The sequence below is a fragment of the Sceloporus occidentalis genome, unplaced genomic scaffold (genome assembly GCF_023333645.1).
Source record: "Sceloporus occidentalis isolate IW3139 unplaced genomic scaffold, rSceOcc1.0.p SCAF_112, whole genome shotgun sequence".
In the NCBI taxonomy this organism is placed as follows: Eukaryota; Metazoa; Chordata; class Lepidosauria; order Squamata; family Phrynosomatidae; genus Sceloporus; species Sceloporus occidentalis.
In genome coordinates, this window is record NW_028317092.1 from 1,738,778 (window position 1) to 1,759,722 (window position 20,945).

At 36.5% G+C, this 20,945-nt stretch overlaps 1 protein-coding gene across 3 annotated transcripts in view; it reads left to right on the forward strand.

Moving 5' to 3' along the window:
- The window catches only part of LOC149282570 (gamma-aminobutyric acid receptor subunit beta-2-like), a 169,883-nt gene that overhangs the window by 62,104 nt on the left and 86,834 nt on the right, over window positions 1–20,945 (forward strand). For all 3 annotated transcript variants that reach the window (XM_089498038.1, XM_089498039.1, XM_089498040.1), the window contains exon 4: window positions 10,604–10,824. In XM_089498038.1, the coding sequence (XP_089354164.1) occupies window positions 10,604–10,824 (221 nt within the window). The remainder of the gene's footprint in view (window positions 1–10,603; window positions 10,825–20,945) is intronic.

A 20,945-nucleotide genomic window follows, 5' to 3' on the forward strand; every position in this document is an offset into this window, starting at 1 on the left:
AGCAACTTACTCTGTTGGTCCGCTTTGAACGATATCTAATGAGAGAAAAAATACAGTATATATACATATATATATATATATATATATATATATATATATATATACACACACAGTATATGTGTGTGTGTATTGTGACACAGTAAGCCCCGGGGAGATGATTTCTTTGGCATTTAGGCACAGGTACAAGACATGTAAATGGGTCCCTTGTGAAAATACATACCACCACCACTGAAAAGCTTTTTTAATTTCACAGGCCAACACCACTGAAGAGTTTTCTGACCCTCAGATTTCCAGATAATAATGGCTATAAAAATGGAATACTACAGATGAAGTGGTACAAAAGGAAAAGAGGTCCCTGCTCTTGCGAGCTTACAATCTAGTCAGTGGTTGAGGGGGAAGTGAAACAGTAGGAGAGGACTGCTTGGATGGGGATGAGTTGGTTGAGTAAGGATGGTTGTTGATAATTTAGATGAGGTTGTTGGCCGCTTAGATGGCTTGATTAGGATGCTGGCTAAGAGTGTTAGGAAAAAAGGTTGTATAATTCTTGGAAAAAGTGGATTTTCAGAGAGCTTTTGAAGGTTGCGTACAAGACTTAAAGTCTGACGGAACAAGGAAGGAAATACCTTCAACATGGGTGAAATCATGAATGCGGAGTGGGAAGAGGTAATGAAGGCCTCTCTACAGGCCTGCATGCTACTATAGGTTGTGAGTGCATTATAAGTAGACTTGTGCATTCGTCTTCGGGCGAACATGAAAACAAACACGAAGAGTGCGTTTTCGTGTTCGTTCCGAAGACACGCCGAAGAGAAGACGGCGGCGGTAAAACGTAGGCGAAGACGAAGACACACACCACGAAGATCTTCGTGATCGTCTTCGTCTTCGTCTACCATTCTCCCCCCCCCTTCTAACTTACCTTGTCTTCGCGGCATCGCGGCAGTTCCCGGAAGTGGAAATCCGCAGGTTCACCGTCACGGGTTACAGGGCAGTGCGAATTAGCCTATTGGTCGCCTACAGGGACCTCCTCTGGCATCAACCAATTGGTTGATGCCAGGGGAAGAATCTGCAGGTGACCAATAGGCTCACTCGCACGGTCTTTGTAAGTTAACCCCTGACAGTGAACCTATGGATTTCCAGTGGCATCTGCAGGGTAAGTTGCAGCATTGAGGTTTTAAAACCCCAATGCTGCAACTTACCCTGCAGATGCCACTGGTCTCCCTCCCTGTTAAATTAGTTAAAGAGCAGTGGCATCTGCAGGGTAAGTTGCAGCATTGGGGTTTTAAAACCTCAATGCTGCAACTTACCCGGCACATCCCATTGGTCTCCCTCCCTGTTCAATTAGTTAAATGTCCGTACGAGCGACTTTATTGGTCGCTCGTACGGACATTTAACCCGGCACAGACTAACTAATTGAACAGGGAGGGAGACCAGTGGGATGTGCCGGGTAAGTTGCAGCATTGAGGTTTTAAAACCCCAATGCTGCAACTTACCCTGCAGATGCCACTGGTCTCCCTCCCTGTTCAATTAGTTAAATGTCCGTACGAGCGACTTTATTGGTCGCTCGTACGGACATTTAACTAATTGAACAGGGAGGGAGACCAGTGGGATGTGCCGGGTAAGTTACGGCACCAGGAGTTTAACAGTCTGTACGAGCGACCCTATTGGTCGCCAGCAGGGGGCTCGTCTGCCATCAACCAATGGCAGACGAGCCCCCTGCTGACGACCAATAGAGTTGCTCATACGTACATTTAAACTCCTGGCGCCAGAGCTGCGTTAACCCCGTATTAACCCCTTAACCGGGAAAACGAAGCTGAAACGAGCAGGAAGAATGTCCAATATTCGCCTGCAGAGAAAACAGGAACAGGCGAATATTCGTGGAACACGAAGATTTTTTCCCCCCCGAAGACGAGCACGAAGACGAAGAGCCCCCTGGTGCTCAAGTCTAATTCTAAGCATTATACATCCCACATTTATGATATATAACACCATTGTTTTGTTTTGTTTTTTTACTTCCTATATTTTGCGCATTTCAATCTTGGGTGGGTTTTTTTGGATTGGTGGTTGGAATTTCGCTTTGGAGGTTGCTGCATTTGTGGAGGGTAGTATATTTTTGGTTATATACCTAATATCACTATTTATTTTGTAGCCTTTTAGTTGGTATTACACAGGCCCACTTGTGTTTTTTTTGTACCAGCTTACTTTCCGTGGGGCTAAATTCTGACACTACTCAGGCATCATTGTCAGGGATATTTTGCACATCAAGTCCTCAAAATAAGGTAATAGTAAATACCGCCAATAGGTTTAGGGCATACCATAAAAAACAGAGCTGAACACATTTCAGTTGTCTTTATTAAGTTTAACCTTTATGTAAATCTTTAATCTTAACATATGATTATCCAATCACACCTGCTGCTATATTTATCTTCGGCGAAGGGAAAATAGCTCATTTTATTTTCCTGAAATGTGAAAGCTAAATCACTTTACATACACTGTGTATGAGTGGGATATATGAAGAAACCAGGTCACAGTGTTGGAGCGATTCACAAAGGATTGCTCTATTAGAAGAAATGTTCATGATGTAACTTTTATGTCTGTAGGTGTTAGATTTATCCTTGTTCTTTCTCATTCTCATTGATGTTTATTGTATGTTAATTAAAGCATATGATTATTAATTTCTTTGCTCACCCACACTAGTAATGACAAATATCAAATAATAGTTCATCTACTTTACCATATCTTTTAAAATATACTTAATACATTAACATAAACATGACAATGATTGCACATTTGGTGTATTTTAGGTGTAAAACTACATTTTCTCTTTTTTAATATGTATAGAATTTATTTTGGGTAATTTCTAAACAAACATTTTATTGTTTATATACACATTTATGTGACATTTAAAGGTTGCAGGGTTGGGCCAAAACAAATGTACCCATCTCAGAAAAAAGACAGAACGTAGTACAAGAAGGGCTGGCACCTTTTGGCCCAAATGGCATTTAAAGTCGAGTGGCTCCCTCTACCCATATCTTCTTAACTAATATATGCACTAGCATATACACACTCATACTAACTCTAACACAATCTAGCATGCATCTCACACCAACACACTAAAATAGGCTCTATCGCAACACCTAGCCTTACCTTACTTTCTTTATAGCTGCTCACACACTGTGAGCATTTCTGCCTCCACAAGTGGGCCAGTCCAAGTTGGGCAAACGTTATTTGATGGATTTAGACCTTTCCAGCAACCCAGGGAAACTCTTGCAAGAAAACCTTGTTCTGAGTGAATGGAAGAAAAATCTAAATCTAATACTATTTTGTGTGACCACAACTGTGGCATAATCCTCTTTATCATGTATGTTATATGTTTTATTTCTGCTACTACATCACACATATTTATTTTACTGACCAGTTTCTTTTCCAATTACACTTTTTGAACCCCCAATGTCATTATATATATATATATAATAATTTCTATCTCATATTCCAATTTAGCAAGCACTTTCTTTTTGTCATTAATACGTCATATGTCAAATTGTCACCAATATCACACTAAGCTCAATTGCACATTTATGTAGAACCAGACTCCGTTCTGTCATAAAATCTATGTCTATGTAAAGTGGGTATCATTTTAACTCTTAAAACCTCATGGTGTGCATGTAACGTATAGATATTTCTGCAAACTGGTAACTTCCCACCATGTTGTCTCTTTAAAGGTAATTTGTTCAAGTTTGTGGAACCCAGTGTCCTAGGCTTTTTGTACACCTTGTGCATTTTCGTCATCATTAAATCAATGTCTTATTTGTTCACTCAAAGGTAAATCAGAACAGTTATATGTTGGTAGTAACAGTTACATCAAATTCTAGGCTAGGCTTTAAGCCTGGTTATATATCCTATATTGCTTTAAAATGTATTGAGTTGGCTATTTCTATTATAAATATATATAATTCCTTATAAGTATTCTAACACCATATTACTAAATCCAACAGATGGCTGAATCTGCACCTACACAGCTAATAGTAATTATCATTATAAGGAAAATGTACCACAAAAAAAGGCAAGTGATAAATCTATCACAAGTAATTGAATAGGAACCTTCTCATACATTGCAATCGAAAAAATGAGATAAGAAAATAGGGATAACAGAAACAGAGGTTGGCCCCAGATTCATTAGCTAAGATAAACGGTATCATATTTTGTCAATTGCAATTTACAGGAGAATTGCTATTCAGTTACTTGTAAAAGCATTATCTGTTTTTGTGCTAAATGGAAATATCAAAACTATTACATATTAACCAGAGTGGAACCAAAGAACCAATTGTAATGTTTTCTTTGCACAATTGCAGGTATATTTCAGGCATTAAATATATTAATTCAATATTGTCAGTTCATAAAGACTATTAGCTTCCTAATAGATATAAATGACCCAGCAGTGATCTGTTATAGAGAGAAAAATAATCACCAATAACAAAATGTATTGATTCACAAAACCATAGATTGTACATGTATTAGATAAAATACCCAATTTAGCTTTAAAACAATCCAATATTTCTCTCTGATGTGAATTGTTAAGAAAGTAATCTCAAGCATTGACTTTTGAAGTAATATACTGTATAAAGGTAATTTTGTTCAATGTCCCATACAATTTCTTCTGCAACATATAATAACTATACAAGTCAGTAGGTTTAACATTTATCACATTGTGATATTTCTAAAAGGTCAGCATTTCTTTATGTTGCAAACCTATATACACTAAATATTTTGCCCTTGTCTTAAAAGACTAAAGCCCTATTTAAATAGTGACTGACATGCAGTGTATATACATTGCTTTGTCATAACAGTTTCAATGGCCCTGCAGATTTTACAAGGGGCTTGTAAGGCTGTTACCTGCTTGAGCCTTTTTTGATCTAGTGATTAGGAGAATAAATACCTATTCTCTCAGTCCCCTTTCTACCTGCTTTGTATAACTGGGATATGAAGTTTTATTTTTTTAAACTACACAGTATAACACATTTCATAAAGGTTCGTATCTCTCATAACATTTTATGTAATCCCACTATGCATTTACAAGGGGAACACAAGTAAATTTAAATTGACCTCACAGCTATTATGTGCACGTGATGGCTAGAGTGAGCTTTCAATTCCATCTCTTGATTTTTCCAGCATTTAGAAAACAGTTACCATTTTTTTAAATCAAAATATATAGCCCTGCTAAGAAAAGAATGTTGGAAATAGTATGTTACAAGACACAAAGTAGTTATTGTACAAATGCCTATTTAGCTGTTTTTATTATTATTTTGATTGACTTATCTTTTTCAGTTGACTAAGTAGAACATTATGTAGATAATTTAGTAATAAAAAATAAAGAGAATTCTAAAGGTTACTGTTTTTTGCTTTCTACAGGGTATACCCACATCATCACATGACTTGGCTTATTTTTAAAAATAAGAAAAGTCTGAGTGTATTTTGTGGGCGGAACAGGTCCAGACGTGAGTGAGACCACTTTTCCATCATACTAATATACAATCACGTCATAATAAAATGTTTTTTGCCAACTCAATATATGTTAAGGACAGGCTACAAAGTACACTGGGTGCTTACTCATAGAGATGCTCAGAGCCACTACAGGGGAGATGAAGACAAAAGCCTCTGGTCTGCTGTTAATAGGGAGCCCAGAGATGTCACAATAATGTAACCTTACATAGTTAGATCCAAAAACCATGCACCTCTTCCAGTAGAAATATCAATCTACCACTGTAGAGGCAGTATGGGTAAATATGAGGCTTACCACTGGTTTGTTGCGCAGTATGGGTAAGTATGAGGCTTACCACTGGTTCGTTGGGCATTTGCTCGATGTGGCAAAGTTTGCAGCGGGATTTGTTGCACTGTACCATGCAACAAATCTCACTGCAAACTTTGCCAACATATATGTGACAGCAACACAGCCAGTCACAACAACAAAACATACATCATCAAAGATTCTTACTCATGTACATCGGCAAACGTGGTGTACATGATACAATGTTCTGCATGTGACAAAGGGTGCTACATTGGAGAAACTGGGCTTAAGCTGCACCTTAGAATGAACCTGCACCGAAGCTCCCTCAAAAACCATGAGGAAGAAAAATATTGCACCCCGGTAGGACATCATTTCACACAGAACAATCACTTCATCCAAAATCTAAAAATTAAAGTACTCAAAGGAAATTTCAGAAACTCTCAGGAAAGAAAAACATTTGAGATGAAAATGATAACACATTTTAACACCATAAAAGAGGGACTTAATGTGGATTCTGGTTTCCTTACACACTACCAGAACTTCATATGAACTTCATCTAGTCATCCAATGTCTAATTGCTGTTATTATCTTTGATGTTTTACTGTGGTTATTGGTTTCCCTAAGTTTATTTGTTCTGTCCCTGGGTTATCTCTCTGCCTCCCTGCATGTCTCACCTCCAGACCTATTATTTACGACACCCCACTCAACCCCCCCCCTTCTCTTATACCATCACTTGTTTTAAGTTGTAACCTCTATCATGTTGATTAGTATTGCTTCGGACCTGATGAAGGGAGGATAACTCTCGAAAGCTTGTCTTTTTAATATTGTTAGTCCAATAAAAAAGGTATCACCGCATACTCTGCAATACTCTATTTTTTGACATTATATATATATATATATATATATATATATATATAGTAATACTGTTATTGATTTTTTTGTCCAATTTTGGTGTGTTACTTACTTTTAATAAAAATAATTTTTTTATGATGGGGGTCCTTTTTGGTTTCGGTCCAGAATTTTCATTTCGGCGCATCCCTACTACTAAGCCAGACACTGAAGTGGTAGGCCTACACCACATCAATGTTTGGCTTAGTATATAGTGATAGGGGTTATGCTGTACCACCGTCAATGTCTGCCTCAATATATAGTGATAGGTGTTATGCTGTTCCACTTTTAATGTCTGCCTCAGTATATAGTGATAGGTGTTATGCTATACCCCCGTCAATGTCTGCCTCAGTATATAGTGATAGGTGTTATGCTGCACCACCGTCAATGTCTCCCTCGGTATATAGTTGTAGGTGTTATGCTGTACCACCATCAATGTATGCCTCAGTATATAGTGATAGGTGTTAAGTTGTGCCACCGTCAATGTCTGCCTCAGTATATAGTGATAGGTGTTATGCTGTACCACCATCAATGTCTGCCTCGGTATATAGTGGTAGGTGTTATGCTGTACCACCATCAATGTCTGCCTCAGTATATAGTGATAGGTGTTATGCTGTGCCACCGTCAATGTCTGCCTCAGTATATAGTGATAGGTGTTATGATGTACCCTGGTCAATGTCTGCCTTAGTATATGATGATAAAAGTCATACTGTACCACCGTCAATGTCTGCCTCAGTATATAGTGATAAGTGTTATGCTGTACCACCTTCAATGTCTGCGCCAGTATATAACGATAGAAGCTATGCAGTTTTAAAGTGTGTGTGTTGGGGGGTGCCACAAACAAGATCGACCCCAGGTGCCAAATACTCTAGGTACGCCCCTGCTACTAATGTCTGTTTTTGTGAAAGATCTTTGTGGTCCTCTGTTGCTTACATCATTTCATGAGCATTAAGTTTGCATTGAACATTTTTCATTACATTTAAGTAACATAAAAAAGGAACCGTTAGCCACCTCTAATTGGTTCCAAAACGTAATATTGAATATTTTCCCTGTAGTCCTTAACATATGCTTTCAAAGATGATGTCATATATATAGGTTAAGCAGCTACTTAGTTTATAGGTTTCCTCAGAAGGTGGAAGAGAAAGACCCAGGGGTACTACACCCTAGGGAACCATCAGGTGGGCTACAGCAAGCAGAGCTAGCGTAGGAGATGTCCACTATTTGGGCATGCATTATTGTGCATGGCAAAAAGAATTAGAGCGTACACTTCTCTATGAGTGTGGCATACATTATACATTGTTTCTGCCTCAGCTAAAGTTTCTTCTTGCATATTTTAGTGTTGTGGTTTCAACTAATTGACTTTTTTACACTTAACATACATATTTCATTAAACATAAGTATTTTATATTATATCAGCTGCTTTGTCTAACTTTATCTCACTTGAGTGCACTATATACAGAATACAAAAATAGTCAAACCTTGGACGTCGAAAGGGTTGTGCTCTTACAAGATGTTTTATGAATAGAAACACTTTCTTATTAGTTGAACATCATTTAATGACTTTAATGTCATGTGCATGTACCTGTGAAGAAACACTACAGACATTATATTACATAAAATTCAGTAAACATTAACAGTGTGCTGAATCTAGTTTATTTCTGACTGATTATTCATTGCCTCTCCTGACCCTAGAGTTTAATGATATCCGTATAATAAGATTTGCATACATTTACAACATATAATTATTATAACTACAAAAGTTATTATAATATACGTTAGCAAATCATGATGCATAATGGTCATATTGATATACATGTGGCAAGTAGATATAGCCAAATTGAAAGATTCAGGCTTTAGACAAAAGTTGTTACCTTTATTTGAGTCACATAAACCTCATCGATCTCCTTTTTAGCAAAATGCAAAAATTAAGAAGCAAAATCTTAAATACATATGACATGAATAGAAAGTATAAAAATATAGGAGGAAAGGTATGTTAACTCTTTGCATTATGTATTAAAAACTATTTGTTAACATTATATATTTATTCTAATTATTTCCTCCATGCATTTGCAAGGGTAAAGAACATTTAAAGAGCTTTGTATAGAATGTCCTATGATTGGCTATGATTTTGGCAAAATAGAAGAATGGAAGTTGTTTACTTCTATACATACCTACTTATATGGTAAATGTGAATTCGGGGCTGATGCAAGGGTTTTTGCTGCCTCTTGTCTCCCGACCTTGGAAGCAGAGTCATGTGAGTGCATCATACACATGACCTGCCTCCTCTTGTGTTGACGGCGCCCAAGTCTTCAGTTCTCCTCTGCTACAAAATGGAGAATATATATATATATATATGCAGCCAATCAGTACACACTGGTTCAGGGTGGCAGGAGGCTTTCTGGGCCTCATTTAGAGCAGCGCCTATCTCCTTTCTTTGTTTCGTGACACAGCAGCCACCCGCAGGGCCGGCCTTAGGTGTTCAGGGACCCTGTGTGGTTCACCCCATAACATCGCTCCATCATCGCCCCAGATCAAATAAACAACACATGTAAACCCAGCATTACAGATATAGATCAACTGAATAAGGCATATAAACCCTATATTTGCAGGTATAGATTCAATAAACACATGGAAACATAGCATTGCAGGTATAGAGCAAATGAATCACATACCAACCCAGCCTTGCAGGTATAGATCAATTGAAAAATCATAAGCAAAGTCTGAATTGAAAGTATAGATCAAATAAATAATCCATGGAAACCCTAAATTGGAGGTATAGATCACAGGTCGCACATCCCAAATGACAGCCCCAGATTGCACATATAGGACTTGCCCAGCACCCAGATTGCATCAACAGAATATGCCATGGATGTCTAATTGTGTGTGTGTGTGTGTATGAGCAAGAATGTCTAATTGTGTGTGCGAGCATGGATATGTAATTGTGTGTGTGAAAGCATGCATGTGTAATTGTGTGTGTGTTTGTTAGTGAGTATGAGTTTGTGTAAGCGTGTCTGCATATATGTGCCAGAGTGTATGTTGGAAGGTGGGGCAAAGAAGGCAAGTTATTTATGGGCAATGATGGCACTTACCAGCTGTTGGGGAGGACCTGGGGTTTCTAGTTACGCCCTGCCTCTCCCCTTTCTCTCCCTTCTCTTTCATCCTCCTTCTCATTATCCCTTATCTTGTTTCTCTTTATCTCTTCATTTTCTTTTTGTCTCTCTTTGTTCTCTTTATCTCTCAACCTTTTCTCTGTATCTCTCATTTTCTCTTCCCTGTTTCTCCCCTTTCTCTTCTCATTATTATCTTTACCTAACGCTTTACCCTATCTCCCTACTTTCTGCTTACCTATAGGTAGTGCTGTCGATAATTGCGAAGTCATGTAGATTGAAAATCAAAGAATACCAAAAATATAGCAGGTTATATGCCATAAACCATTTGATGCTGGTTAGTCAAGTACTACTGCATATAATAAAAATGTCCATTATGGATAAGGTTGCCATTATAGCATATTTCTAATACTGGTTTAAAGATAATGAAAAAAGGAAAATTAGTAATACTGATTTAAGTATACTGAAAATAAAAAAATAATTATGAATGGTAAACCATTTGTAGAAAGGAAAAAAAAAACTTGGGTTGGATAAATGAAATGGCAGTGGAAGACAATGGTATTATTTTATGCATTTATTATATCAGGTGAACAAGCATAGACAAATAAAAGCTGTGTCCAAAGATATGAGGGGAGAGATTAGTGGTCACGAAGGAAATTGTAATGAAAAACTGCTATAGGATGGTAAGGAAGGGATTCCATAAGATTATGATTTTGCTAGTATTTGTAGAAGTTTGTAAATAGTATTATTAGTTAAAATGTCTTTTTTTTTTAGATTTGTTAAAAAGTTCCCTAGGTATTTATTGCACTTCATTTTTGTCTTTTTACAGGACTACACTTTAACAATGTACTTTCAACAAGCATGGAGGGATAAAAGACTTTCATATTCAGTAATTCCTTTAAATTTGACCTTGGACAACAGAGTAGCAGATCAGCTGTGGGTTCCTGATACATACTTTCTGAATGACAAGAAATCTTTTGTTCATGGTGTTACAGTCAAGAATAGAATGATTCGGCTTCATCCTGATGGCACTGTTCTTTATGGTCTCAGGTAAGAAGTGACACATCCCTACATTGTTATCAAATGTTATTGATTGTACGCTCATGACTGTAACAAAATATAAATTTCTATTCATATTCCAATAATACATATCTCTGATACAGCGAAGCCTAATAAAAGCAAAAAAGACAGCTACTAATTAATAGAAGTGATATAAAATGTTATCAAAAGGAGAGGAGGAGCAAGGTGAAGTTGTAATGGTGTCAAGTCGGACAAACAAATGGATAACTAATTTTCTATGTTTCCATGTTCGTTTTCATTTCTTTGGAGTTACAGCCTTCAGTCGTGGCTCTGTCATTGGCCCTTTACCTGTTCTTATTCTGCCATGTGGGCTATACAGCCACAGCACCTTTCCGTAGGCTATCCAGCCTGGGCTATCCACCTGACCTATTCACAGTTCTGTCCTGGTGCATCCATTTCTAACTGCTTGATTCTGTGTGCCTTCTGGTCATTGATCATGCATTGTGGAGTACAGACCGAGTCCTTGGTATTCTCTGGTGGCAAAATAAAGTATATGTATATATATATATATATATATATATAGATATATATATATACATATATATATATATATATATATATATATATATATATATATATATAGATATAAGGTAGAGGAAACCACAAATTTTTATATAGTAAAATATGATTACTTTATGTCTATTTATATACTATAAAAAAGTTACTGGTTCAAAGACCTTTCTACAAAATGTTTTATTATTATTTTTGTTTTATTAGAAAAGTTGGCATTTTTCCTATTTTGTTGCATTACAACCTGGAATTAAAATGGATTTGTTGGGGGTTTGTAACATGCTTACCACTTGAGCGTGCATAACTATTTATCTCCCCTATACTTTGTCGAGCGACCTTTTGCAACAATTACAGCTGCTAGGGATATGTCTCTATAAGCTTGGCACGTTGGATTGAGGTCTGGGGTTTGAATAGGCCGTTCAAAGGCATTTAAATGTTTCCCCTTAAACAACTCGAGTGTTGCTTTAGCAGTATGTTTAAGGCCATTGTCCTACTGGAGAATGAACCTCTGTCCTAGTCTAAGAATTTTCCCATATTTAGTGCCATCTGTCATTCTTTCAATCCTGACTAGTTTCTTAGTCCCTGTTCTTGGCGTGATGAGAGATGTTGGGTTTGCGCCATGCATAGTGTTTTCCTATATTGCCAAAAAGTTCAATGTTTCTCTCAACTGACCTGAGTACATTCTTCCATATGGGGAGTTTACCACATGTCTTTTGGTGAACAGCAAACGTGCCTGCTTATTTTGTTCTTTAAGCAATGGCTTTTTTCTTCCATAAAGCCTAGCTCTGTAAAGTGTACACAGTGGGGGTACTCTAATCTCCTCTGTGGAGATTTTCAGCTCCTTCAGACTTATTTTTGTTTCCTCTCTGATTAACACCCTCCTTGCCTGGTCCATGAGTCTTGGTGGGCGGCCCTCTCTTGGCAGATTTGTTGTGGCTTCATATTCTTTCCATTTCTAAATATTGGTTTTAATGGTGCACCTTGGGATGTTCAAAGTTTTTGGGTTTTTTTTTATCCAAAAATATGATCTGTACTTCTACACAACTTTGTTCCTGACCTGGAGAGCTTCTTGATCTTCAAGGTGCTGCTTTCTTGGTGGTGCCCCATGTGGTGTTGCAAGCTCTGGGGCCTTTCAGAACATGTGTATATATATATATATATATATATATATATATATATATATATATATATATATATATATATATATATATACATACCGAGATCATGAGACACTTAGATTGCACACAGGTGGACTTTATTTAACTAAGCATGTGACTTCTGGAGGTAATTGGTTGCACCAGATTTTACTTAGGGGTTTCATAGCAATGGGGGTGAAACATATACACACCACTTTTCCAGTTTTTATTTTTGAGAATGTTTTAAAATAAATTATTTTCTTAATTTCACTTAACCATTTTGGAATATTTTGGAATTTTAATTCCAAGTTTTAACACAACAAAATATGAAAAAATGTCAAGGGGAGTGAATAGTTTTGCAAGGCACTGTAAATCTATGATTTTCAGAAGAAATGTGAGTTCCAAACTCACTAGATTTATTACCAAAGGGCCGTATGTCTGTGTCAACTGTCTGGGATACTGACAGTCTGAAGAATCAGCTTCAGAAATAAAACAAGTTAATCTATTTTATAGTAAATGGCTTGAAATTTTCAGTGCCCTTATTTACAAAAAATAATTAAATTGTTTAACCCAATCTTGAATTCTTGCACATAGCTATTTGAATTGTAACCCTTTTATATTATACCTAGATTTAAATGCCACTTGATTATACTTCAGACTAATAAAACTAGATTGCCTCATACTGTTTTTCATCCACAGCAAAGAGATTGTAGGTAGGCAGATCTGTAAATCCAACTGCATGATAGATTAATTGTGGTCATTTCCCTTAATTATGTTTAATACATTAAGTTATTTAACCCTAATCCTTTCAATTTTAGTAAAGATACAGTAAAGCTCGGATGTTTATTCTCTATGTGTAAGAAACAATCAAATGTCTCAGTTGCCAATAGAATTGAAATAGTTAATTCTTCATTTTTAATCATTCTGTATACTAATGTTAGAGTTTTAATTAAACCTACTGATCCTATACTGATTACCTATACTTTTGATAATGAATTACTAACAATACCTCCAGGAGACATAAAAGTAATAATACTACTGTATTTACAATGGTACATTAAACTTGCTGAACCAATTCCATTAATAAATCCCGTTGTAAAAAGGCCATTCCAGTTAGTGGTACTAATGACTCCATGCAAGAACCCACGTGCCTAGTAATAAAACAATTACTTAGACAACTAGCTTATGTATCGTTAAAATGAACTTAGGTGACATAATAATAATGTACTCTTTAATTCCAAATAAAATCTGAAAATATATTTATGTTTTAGTATTAGAGTATTAGAAAATGACAATGTAATATAAACAGCAAACGGTATATTTTTTAATATAATCTAACATGTTATGCCACATACTGTATGGAGGAATCCTGTAGATTTTGTAGACTATTCTAAAAAGGCCCCACTAACAGTGTTTTTTTGTCCAAAATGTGGATACAATTCCTTCATTGTTAATTTCTTTCTGGAAAAACGAATTGATATAGTTGTGGGCACTTGTGTTTTATTGATATAATTAGCATTATTGTGTTTCTCTTGGTGGAATTTGATTTAGCTTATGGACAATACATTTTTTAATATTAAGTGTATGAAAACCTTTGCTAATAATTGTTATAGCAATATTAATATATAATAATTGTATTAAATATAGCATATGTAAACAGTGGTTAAGGAGAAAATTAGACTAAAATATGATTCATAGAAATGAAGTAATTCGCAAGGGTTTATGTAGGAACCTCTGAATATTCTGTAATTTTCGTTAAATGGCCTTTTGTGTCTGCAAGTTTTGATAAAAGACAACCACGAAAAAAAATAATAATAAAAGTTTATGGCTATGGATCCTGGGAGACAAAGATATCATTACTTATTGGCAAAGCAATATAAATGGGCCATGAAAATGTTTCAGCTGAGAGATTACAAGGTGAACGCATGAGGAGAAGACAAACTGGCTTATGATAAAGAATATTGTTTCAAATGTTTTTGGGGTTAGGAGACAAATGGAATGGACACAGTGTATTTTGTATATAAGGGTTATCTGACCGATTATTTTCTACACTGATGAAGATAGAAAGGGGCTATAATATCCATGTCAAAGCACTGTTACCTTGATATCTATCCAGAGAAAACAGTAACTACCACCACTTTATCAGGCTTATATGATTTTTTGTAACAAATGTCATAAATGCATCCTCATATAACCGCACCTATTTGTAAAAGTAATGTCCATGGGCTTCACTTGCATTACATTTGGCTAGCATAATTTATAACAAATTTAATTTCTTCAATTGATCATCAAGCCATGTTTTCATGATGGTTTACATTAAGTAAATGTTTACTGTCACTTGCACATAATGGCCTACACCAACCTTTAAATCACCGGTAGTGACCTCTAAATCCACCAAAGAGTTTTGCTTTTTTTCAATACCTTCTAAGCAGTTAACTATGTCTTTTGTACCGCCTTAGTGAATGAGTGACTTGAGTAAAAGGAGAAAAACCGCATGTTTATACATTAAATTGGGTGACACTTGACATTCATGAGATTACAGACTAGGAGATACTCCAAGAAACGGATTGTCAGATTAGTGTCTACTTCTTTTATTAAGATTCATAAAAGGTTTGACGGTTCCAAACATATAATGATAACATAATCTTTAATGTAGGAAACGTAACTGAAGAGAACACAATGGATTCATTTACAAGAAAAAGCAGAGTCTACATATAAAAAAAAACTACAGATCTGATCAAGTGATATATTCTCCCTCCAAGCTAAAAGTCTTAACTCCAGTAGTCCCAGTTTTTGTTTCAGAAACCTATTGTAATACAATAGACCTCAAATTTAGGGGGAAAATGTTGCTTCTTACATCTGTACTCATAAGTCACCAGCCAATGCTACACAGCAACGTATTCTGGCCTAGGCTGACTAAGGAGATCTTGCCCCACAGTGTGCCACTGTTTAATAGGCTGATTACAAGTAAGAGCTCCTCAACTAGCCTGACACAGTCTCCATAGTATGCAGTAAAAGACACTGCATGTCTTTAAGACAAGGGGCACCAGGATATGATGTCAGGGAACTTTGCGGCTCTGGCTAAACCTAGCCCCCTCTTGTGGAATACAGGCAGGAGGTCCTGCTTTGTGGGGCGTGCTGCAATGCCGCTCCCACGACCCAAAGTTTCCCTGTGGTGACCCGGAGACCCAGAGAGTTCCCAGGTATGCGTGCAGACAACCTCCGCTGGTTCCTGGGACTTCCTCGGCGGCTTCTATGACTGAGCACCGAAAGGCCACGTCACGCCGGTGCTCTGACATAGAAAACCCGGCGGAGGTGTCAGGTAGCAGCGGAGGTTGCCTGCTGCCAGAGAGGAGATCTGGAGGCCTGTGCGATGTGCGTAGACTAACTACGCTGCTGTTGACCAGTACTTGCGCCGGGGCTTCTATGGTTCATGGTCACACACTTATAGATACACATCCATGCTGGCACATACATTTCCTTGCTCTAACAGTCTTACAGTTGTATATCCATGCTTACACACACTGACATATACGTCCATTTTCACACACATCCATGCTCACACATAAAACCCATACACATTCATTCTCACAGTCAGTCACTTATACATACACATTCATGCTCTCAACCACTTGTACATAGACATTCATACTCATAAATTTACACATACACATTAATGCTAACACACAGACACATACAAACATGCTCACACACAAATCCTTACACACTCTCACTATTCCATCCCTTAATCTCTCCCCCTTGCATCCCTATTAAATGTTATTTGACCCTACTGTGACTGCTTCCCTGGATTTGTTCAAATATGTTCACAAAATTGGACCAGCCCTTTATGAATATTTTTGGGGGCAATTTTGGCACCCCCTTATGAGTTGGTGTGGATGTCCCCCTACCCACATCACCCTAAGTATGCAACTGGATATGGTAACTGCATATAAGAGGCAAATACATTCATACTCTACATTAAAAACACCAGCACTGACTGGGATAGTGTTCTACTTAGCAGAATATTTTAAACAACAAGGGTGCTTCAGGGAGTAATTGTGTACCAGTTTAGCTTCACTAAGCTTATAGAAAAGCTTATTAAAGCACATTGGAACATTAGGCAAGTAGTTCTTGAATATTTTTAAATCTAGGTTACTAAAACACGTAACCTTACATTTTTTGCCACTATACTAAAAGAAACTTGTTAGAAACGGAACTATATAAATGATAATAGTTAATAAAAAAAATCAAACCTTAAAGTATTTTTATTAAATACATATTTATTTTTTAAAACCATTTAGAAAAATAATCAAATACTTGCAACTGTCTGTACTATCTGCCTGGGTTCTTTTGTAATTTATCTTTGAGTCTAGGAGAAAGATGCCAGTATGCTTGGAAGCATTTCTGAGGAATCCTGATGGGGCTTGTTTTGCAGAATTTATGTTGTATACAAGTTACCAGTACTATGTTTCCCTTAATATCACCCTGTGGAATTACAAAAATAGTTTAATTCAAGGGTAAAGCGTTGAGTAAAAATGTGCTAGTATTTTCAGTAATATGTTACTGTCTTTTTTATTCACGGGGTACAAACCATTTAGCATGGTTTCCTCAAAAGCAATAAAATGAAATTGGCGATGTAATATTTCAACTCTAATTAAGCTTAATCAACTAATGGATACATTATTAAATGCATACTGCTTTCCCATTGCATAGATATTGGTAGATTAAGATTGGTAGATTAAGATTTGAAGCTCTCTATCAAAAGCGTGTGTATGTATGTGTATAACAGATAAGGGTGTTCAAGTAGAAGTTTCAGAGATGAAAAGTCCAGAAGGTTAAGAACAGATGGTGCCTGGTTAGTGTAGTTTTAATATAGTCTTACACTATTACAAGTTAATGGAGTGCGAATCCTAGTAAATCTGTCCTACAAGAAGGGCAGATGTTCAATACAAATTTGTGTAAGATTTTTTAAATGAAATCTATATGAAGTTTAATGCATATAACAGATGGGGACCCCCGGGCAAATGCTTGATATTCTGTATACTATCTTCCTCTAAGCATTTGCCTACCTATTTCTCCCCCCCAGCTACTTAGCAAGTACTTAGCAGCTACTTTTGATCGGAAACTTCTCCCACTGTCTGCATGCATGAGCAATACGCCCTGGCACTGACTCAGAAAGGGTTCCAGGGGTAAAACAAGACTCATTCATGCATAGAAAGCACTCAGATTGATTTCAGTTAGATCGGTTTGCTGACACTGATTGGCTTCTTTAAAGAACCAATACATGGTGCTAAAGCAGGACCACGAGGTAATGTGATGCAACTCTGGAGCTCCTGATTCTCCTAGAGGTTTAAGAATGAAAATCAAATTATTTTGATTAGCATTCTTAAACCTCTAGCTAATCTGCGGATGTGAACCATGCCTCACAAAAATAAATCTCAGAAGACCTACAATCAAGAATAGTTGATTTCAATAAAGCTGGAAAAGGTTACAAAGTAATCTGGACAGCATGCCATCAGTGAGGGGACAATAAATCCCCAAGTTTATCAAGGTATCATACAAGATAATGTCAGGATGGCTGTCTACCAGCTAAAGCTCAGTAGACCTTGTGTAATGCAGCAGGACAATGGCCCTAAAGTAAATCTACTAAAGAATAACTTAAAAAATTCACCTTTTGGCGTGGCCAAATCAGAGCCTTTTCCAAGAGCACTGTAAATGTTTGTGTCCTTGTCAAATAGTCCACCACAAAATAACAAGGTGAACTGAAAAAGGAGAAAATGTAGAACAAGTAGTTATTTTTTAATCAGTTTTAACACCGTTTCTAAATATAACAGATGTTTTTAACAAACTTTATTTCTGCCCTTTTGTGAAAAACTGAATCCCTTATTAATTTAAAAAAAAATGCAAGAATAGTACTGTTTGTTCTGTTATAAAAGATTAATATCTTCAATCTTTAAAATAAAATCTTTTTCATGCATGGATGCCTAAACACTAATGCCAAATTATTTAATTGTAAGATAATATTAGCTACTTTGGGGAATAATTAAATGACTAATTAAGATGCATATTTCTTTTTAAACACTATGCATTGCAAACCTTCTTGTGAAATAATTTTGAAAGTAGCGTTCAGATTCCCCTTAGGTATTTTAGACTAAAAGTCTAGGATTTTTCGGGGTATATTATATTTAATTCCTACTACTCCATAACTACATAGATCTAGCACACATGTATTTCAACAAACATACTTCAGGGATTATACAGCATAGCATGGGTTTTCACACAATCCAATAAATAGCATTGAAACTATAGCAGCCGGGTTACTATTGAGACCTTTTACTAAACTGATGTTTTTGAGTTAAAACATTAATTTTAGCAACTCAGTGATAACTTCTAAAGGCTGTTTCCCAGTAGGGTTGATATCTTTGCCATTTTAGGAGCACATATACATTTCAAATGGTACAAACCAGAGCAAAACTGAGTAACCATGTTTTTTATGGGAGTTTATAAACCACACAAAGTGCAGGACAACACATGTGGTTGTCTTAAACATGCAAATGTAAATGTGTACCCTAATGAATAATTCAAGTGGCAACCCTATTTTCCACATACTTTTACCTTTTAACCTTAATGCATGATTACCTGAGAACAAACCCGGAGACTCTGGTTGATGTCTAGATTCCCCAGGTCTCCGTGTTAGTTTTTTATTTCATCAGCCAGGGCTACACCACTTCCCATCCCATGTTCCAACTACTCCCAGCCCACTTCCCACAATCCCCCAGTCATATTACCTCCCATAAAAGATACTCTGAGAATAACCCTAGTCCTACACAAAGCCACTCCCTAAAAGAGGAAGCACTCCGGACAGCCTGCCCTAGGAAGTTCCCACGTAAGATGATTACATTACAGAATTCTAAGACTTGCTTTTTTCCTGTTTATACACTGTGCATTGTACAAAATGTGATGGTGCTATATAAAACAATAATTAATAATAATAATAATAATACGAGTAACTCTTAATAATTGTATTTGCTCAGGGTACCTTCCTTTGGCACATTGAACTTCTATTTGTTGGACATCAGATTGGCAGTTGAACATCCTACAATCATTATAAATGTTACTAGCCCTCAAGTTTTAGAGTTAATTGGATGCACTGTATATGTACTGTATAAATAACACAAATTCAGTGGTGAGCAAAGACATTGTCTACCTTTAGCCAATTATTCTAATTACAAAAAAACCCTGCATCTTAAACAGCCCTGCAAGTAAAATAGAACACTAGAATAAATATTACATTTATTATTATACTCACACTTTGTAAAGTTACTGTTCCCAACTGTCGCTATATTATGAATAATGTTATGTTAATGGATTCTGCTGTTGAAATATTTGAAATGGCTCTGTCTAATTATTTGTGTGTTTAACTAAGTCCATATAATCTTATATTAAAGATGTAATTATAGATGCATGTTCATGGAAAGGAATGAGTTTGTTGAATTCTATTACTGTACATGCTTTGCCAAGTTTTTTTTTTTAAATTGAGAAATATGAAATCAAAAGCCCAATTAATAAAAAAAGCAAAAACAAAAGATGGGTTCACTTTCATAGCAAAAAGTTAAGGTTAATTAGAGCGAAATAAGGGTGAAACACGTCATCCTGTGTAGTCTGTAGTCTTGTGTGCACTAGCAATAAGGACACGGTCAGCAGAATTCATGATTGCTTAGGCCCATAGCATAGGCCAACAAAAGAACCAACCCCCCCCCCGAAGAACGCATATGAAATAAAGACACTGGACACCATATTTGTGGGATAGGGCATTTGGCCACAGCTTTTATTAAACATAAACATTGCTATTCCCCGGGCCAGCGGAATAACCAGCAATTTTCACATCCAAAAAACAACTTGCCAGCTGTTGAGCGCTAAGCCCAACAGGCATTTAATAACCACCAATTAACTAAGAATCATAGCCCTGCGGGTGCCATAAGCACAGCTCCCTAAGCTGGCCATGAGCAAAATGATCCAATGTTATCTGAAAGCCACTCTGGTCAGGGGACCCAGTCTGACTTTGATCCACAGTTCTATGGACATATAGTAGCATAGTAACATAGGTCTGATAAACAGAAGGATGCTGGCAATGGGGCAGGGGGGCAATTGCAGCTATGCTGCTCTAATTTTAATTTTCTGTTTAATGACAGCAAACAATACTTGTCTTAATGTAGACTGCAACACATTCAGTATTGTAAGCTAAAAGAGCTCTGATCAGTATAACATTTTGCTTACACCTTAGTATATTAAATGATATGCACTGTTACTTTAATTAATTAAAATCTGATTTTGCATAGCAAGCAACTAAACACAAAATATAAATAAATGTACATGCATTTCAGCAAATATTATTAATAATGAAAAATAAAATGATGGTGTATTCCTCTTGGGGAATTTGATAAA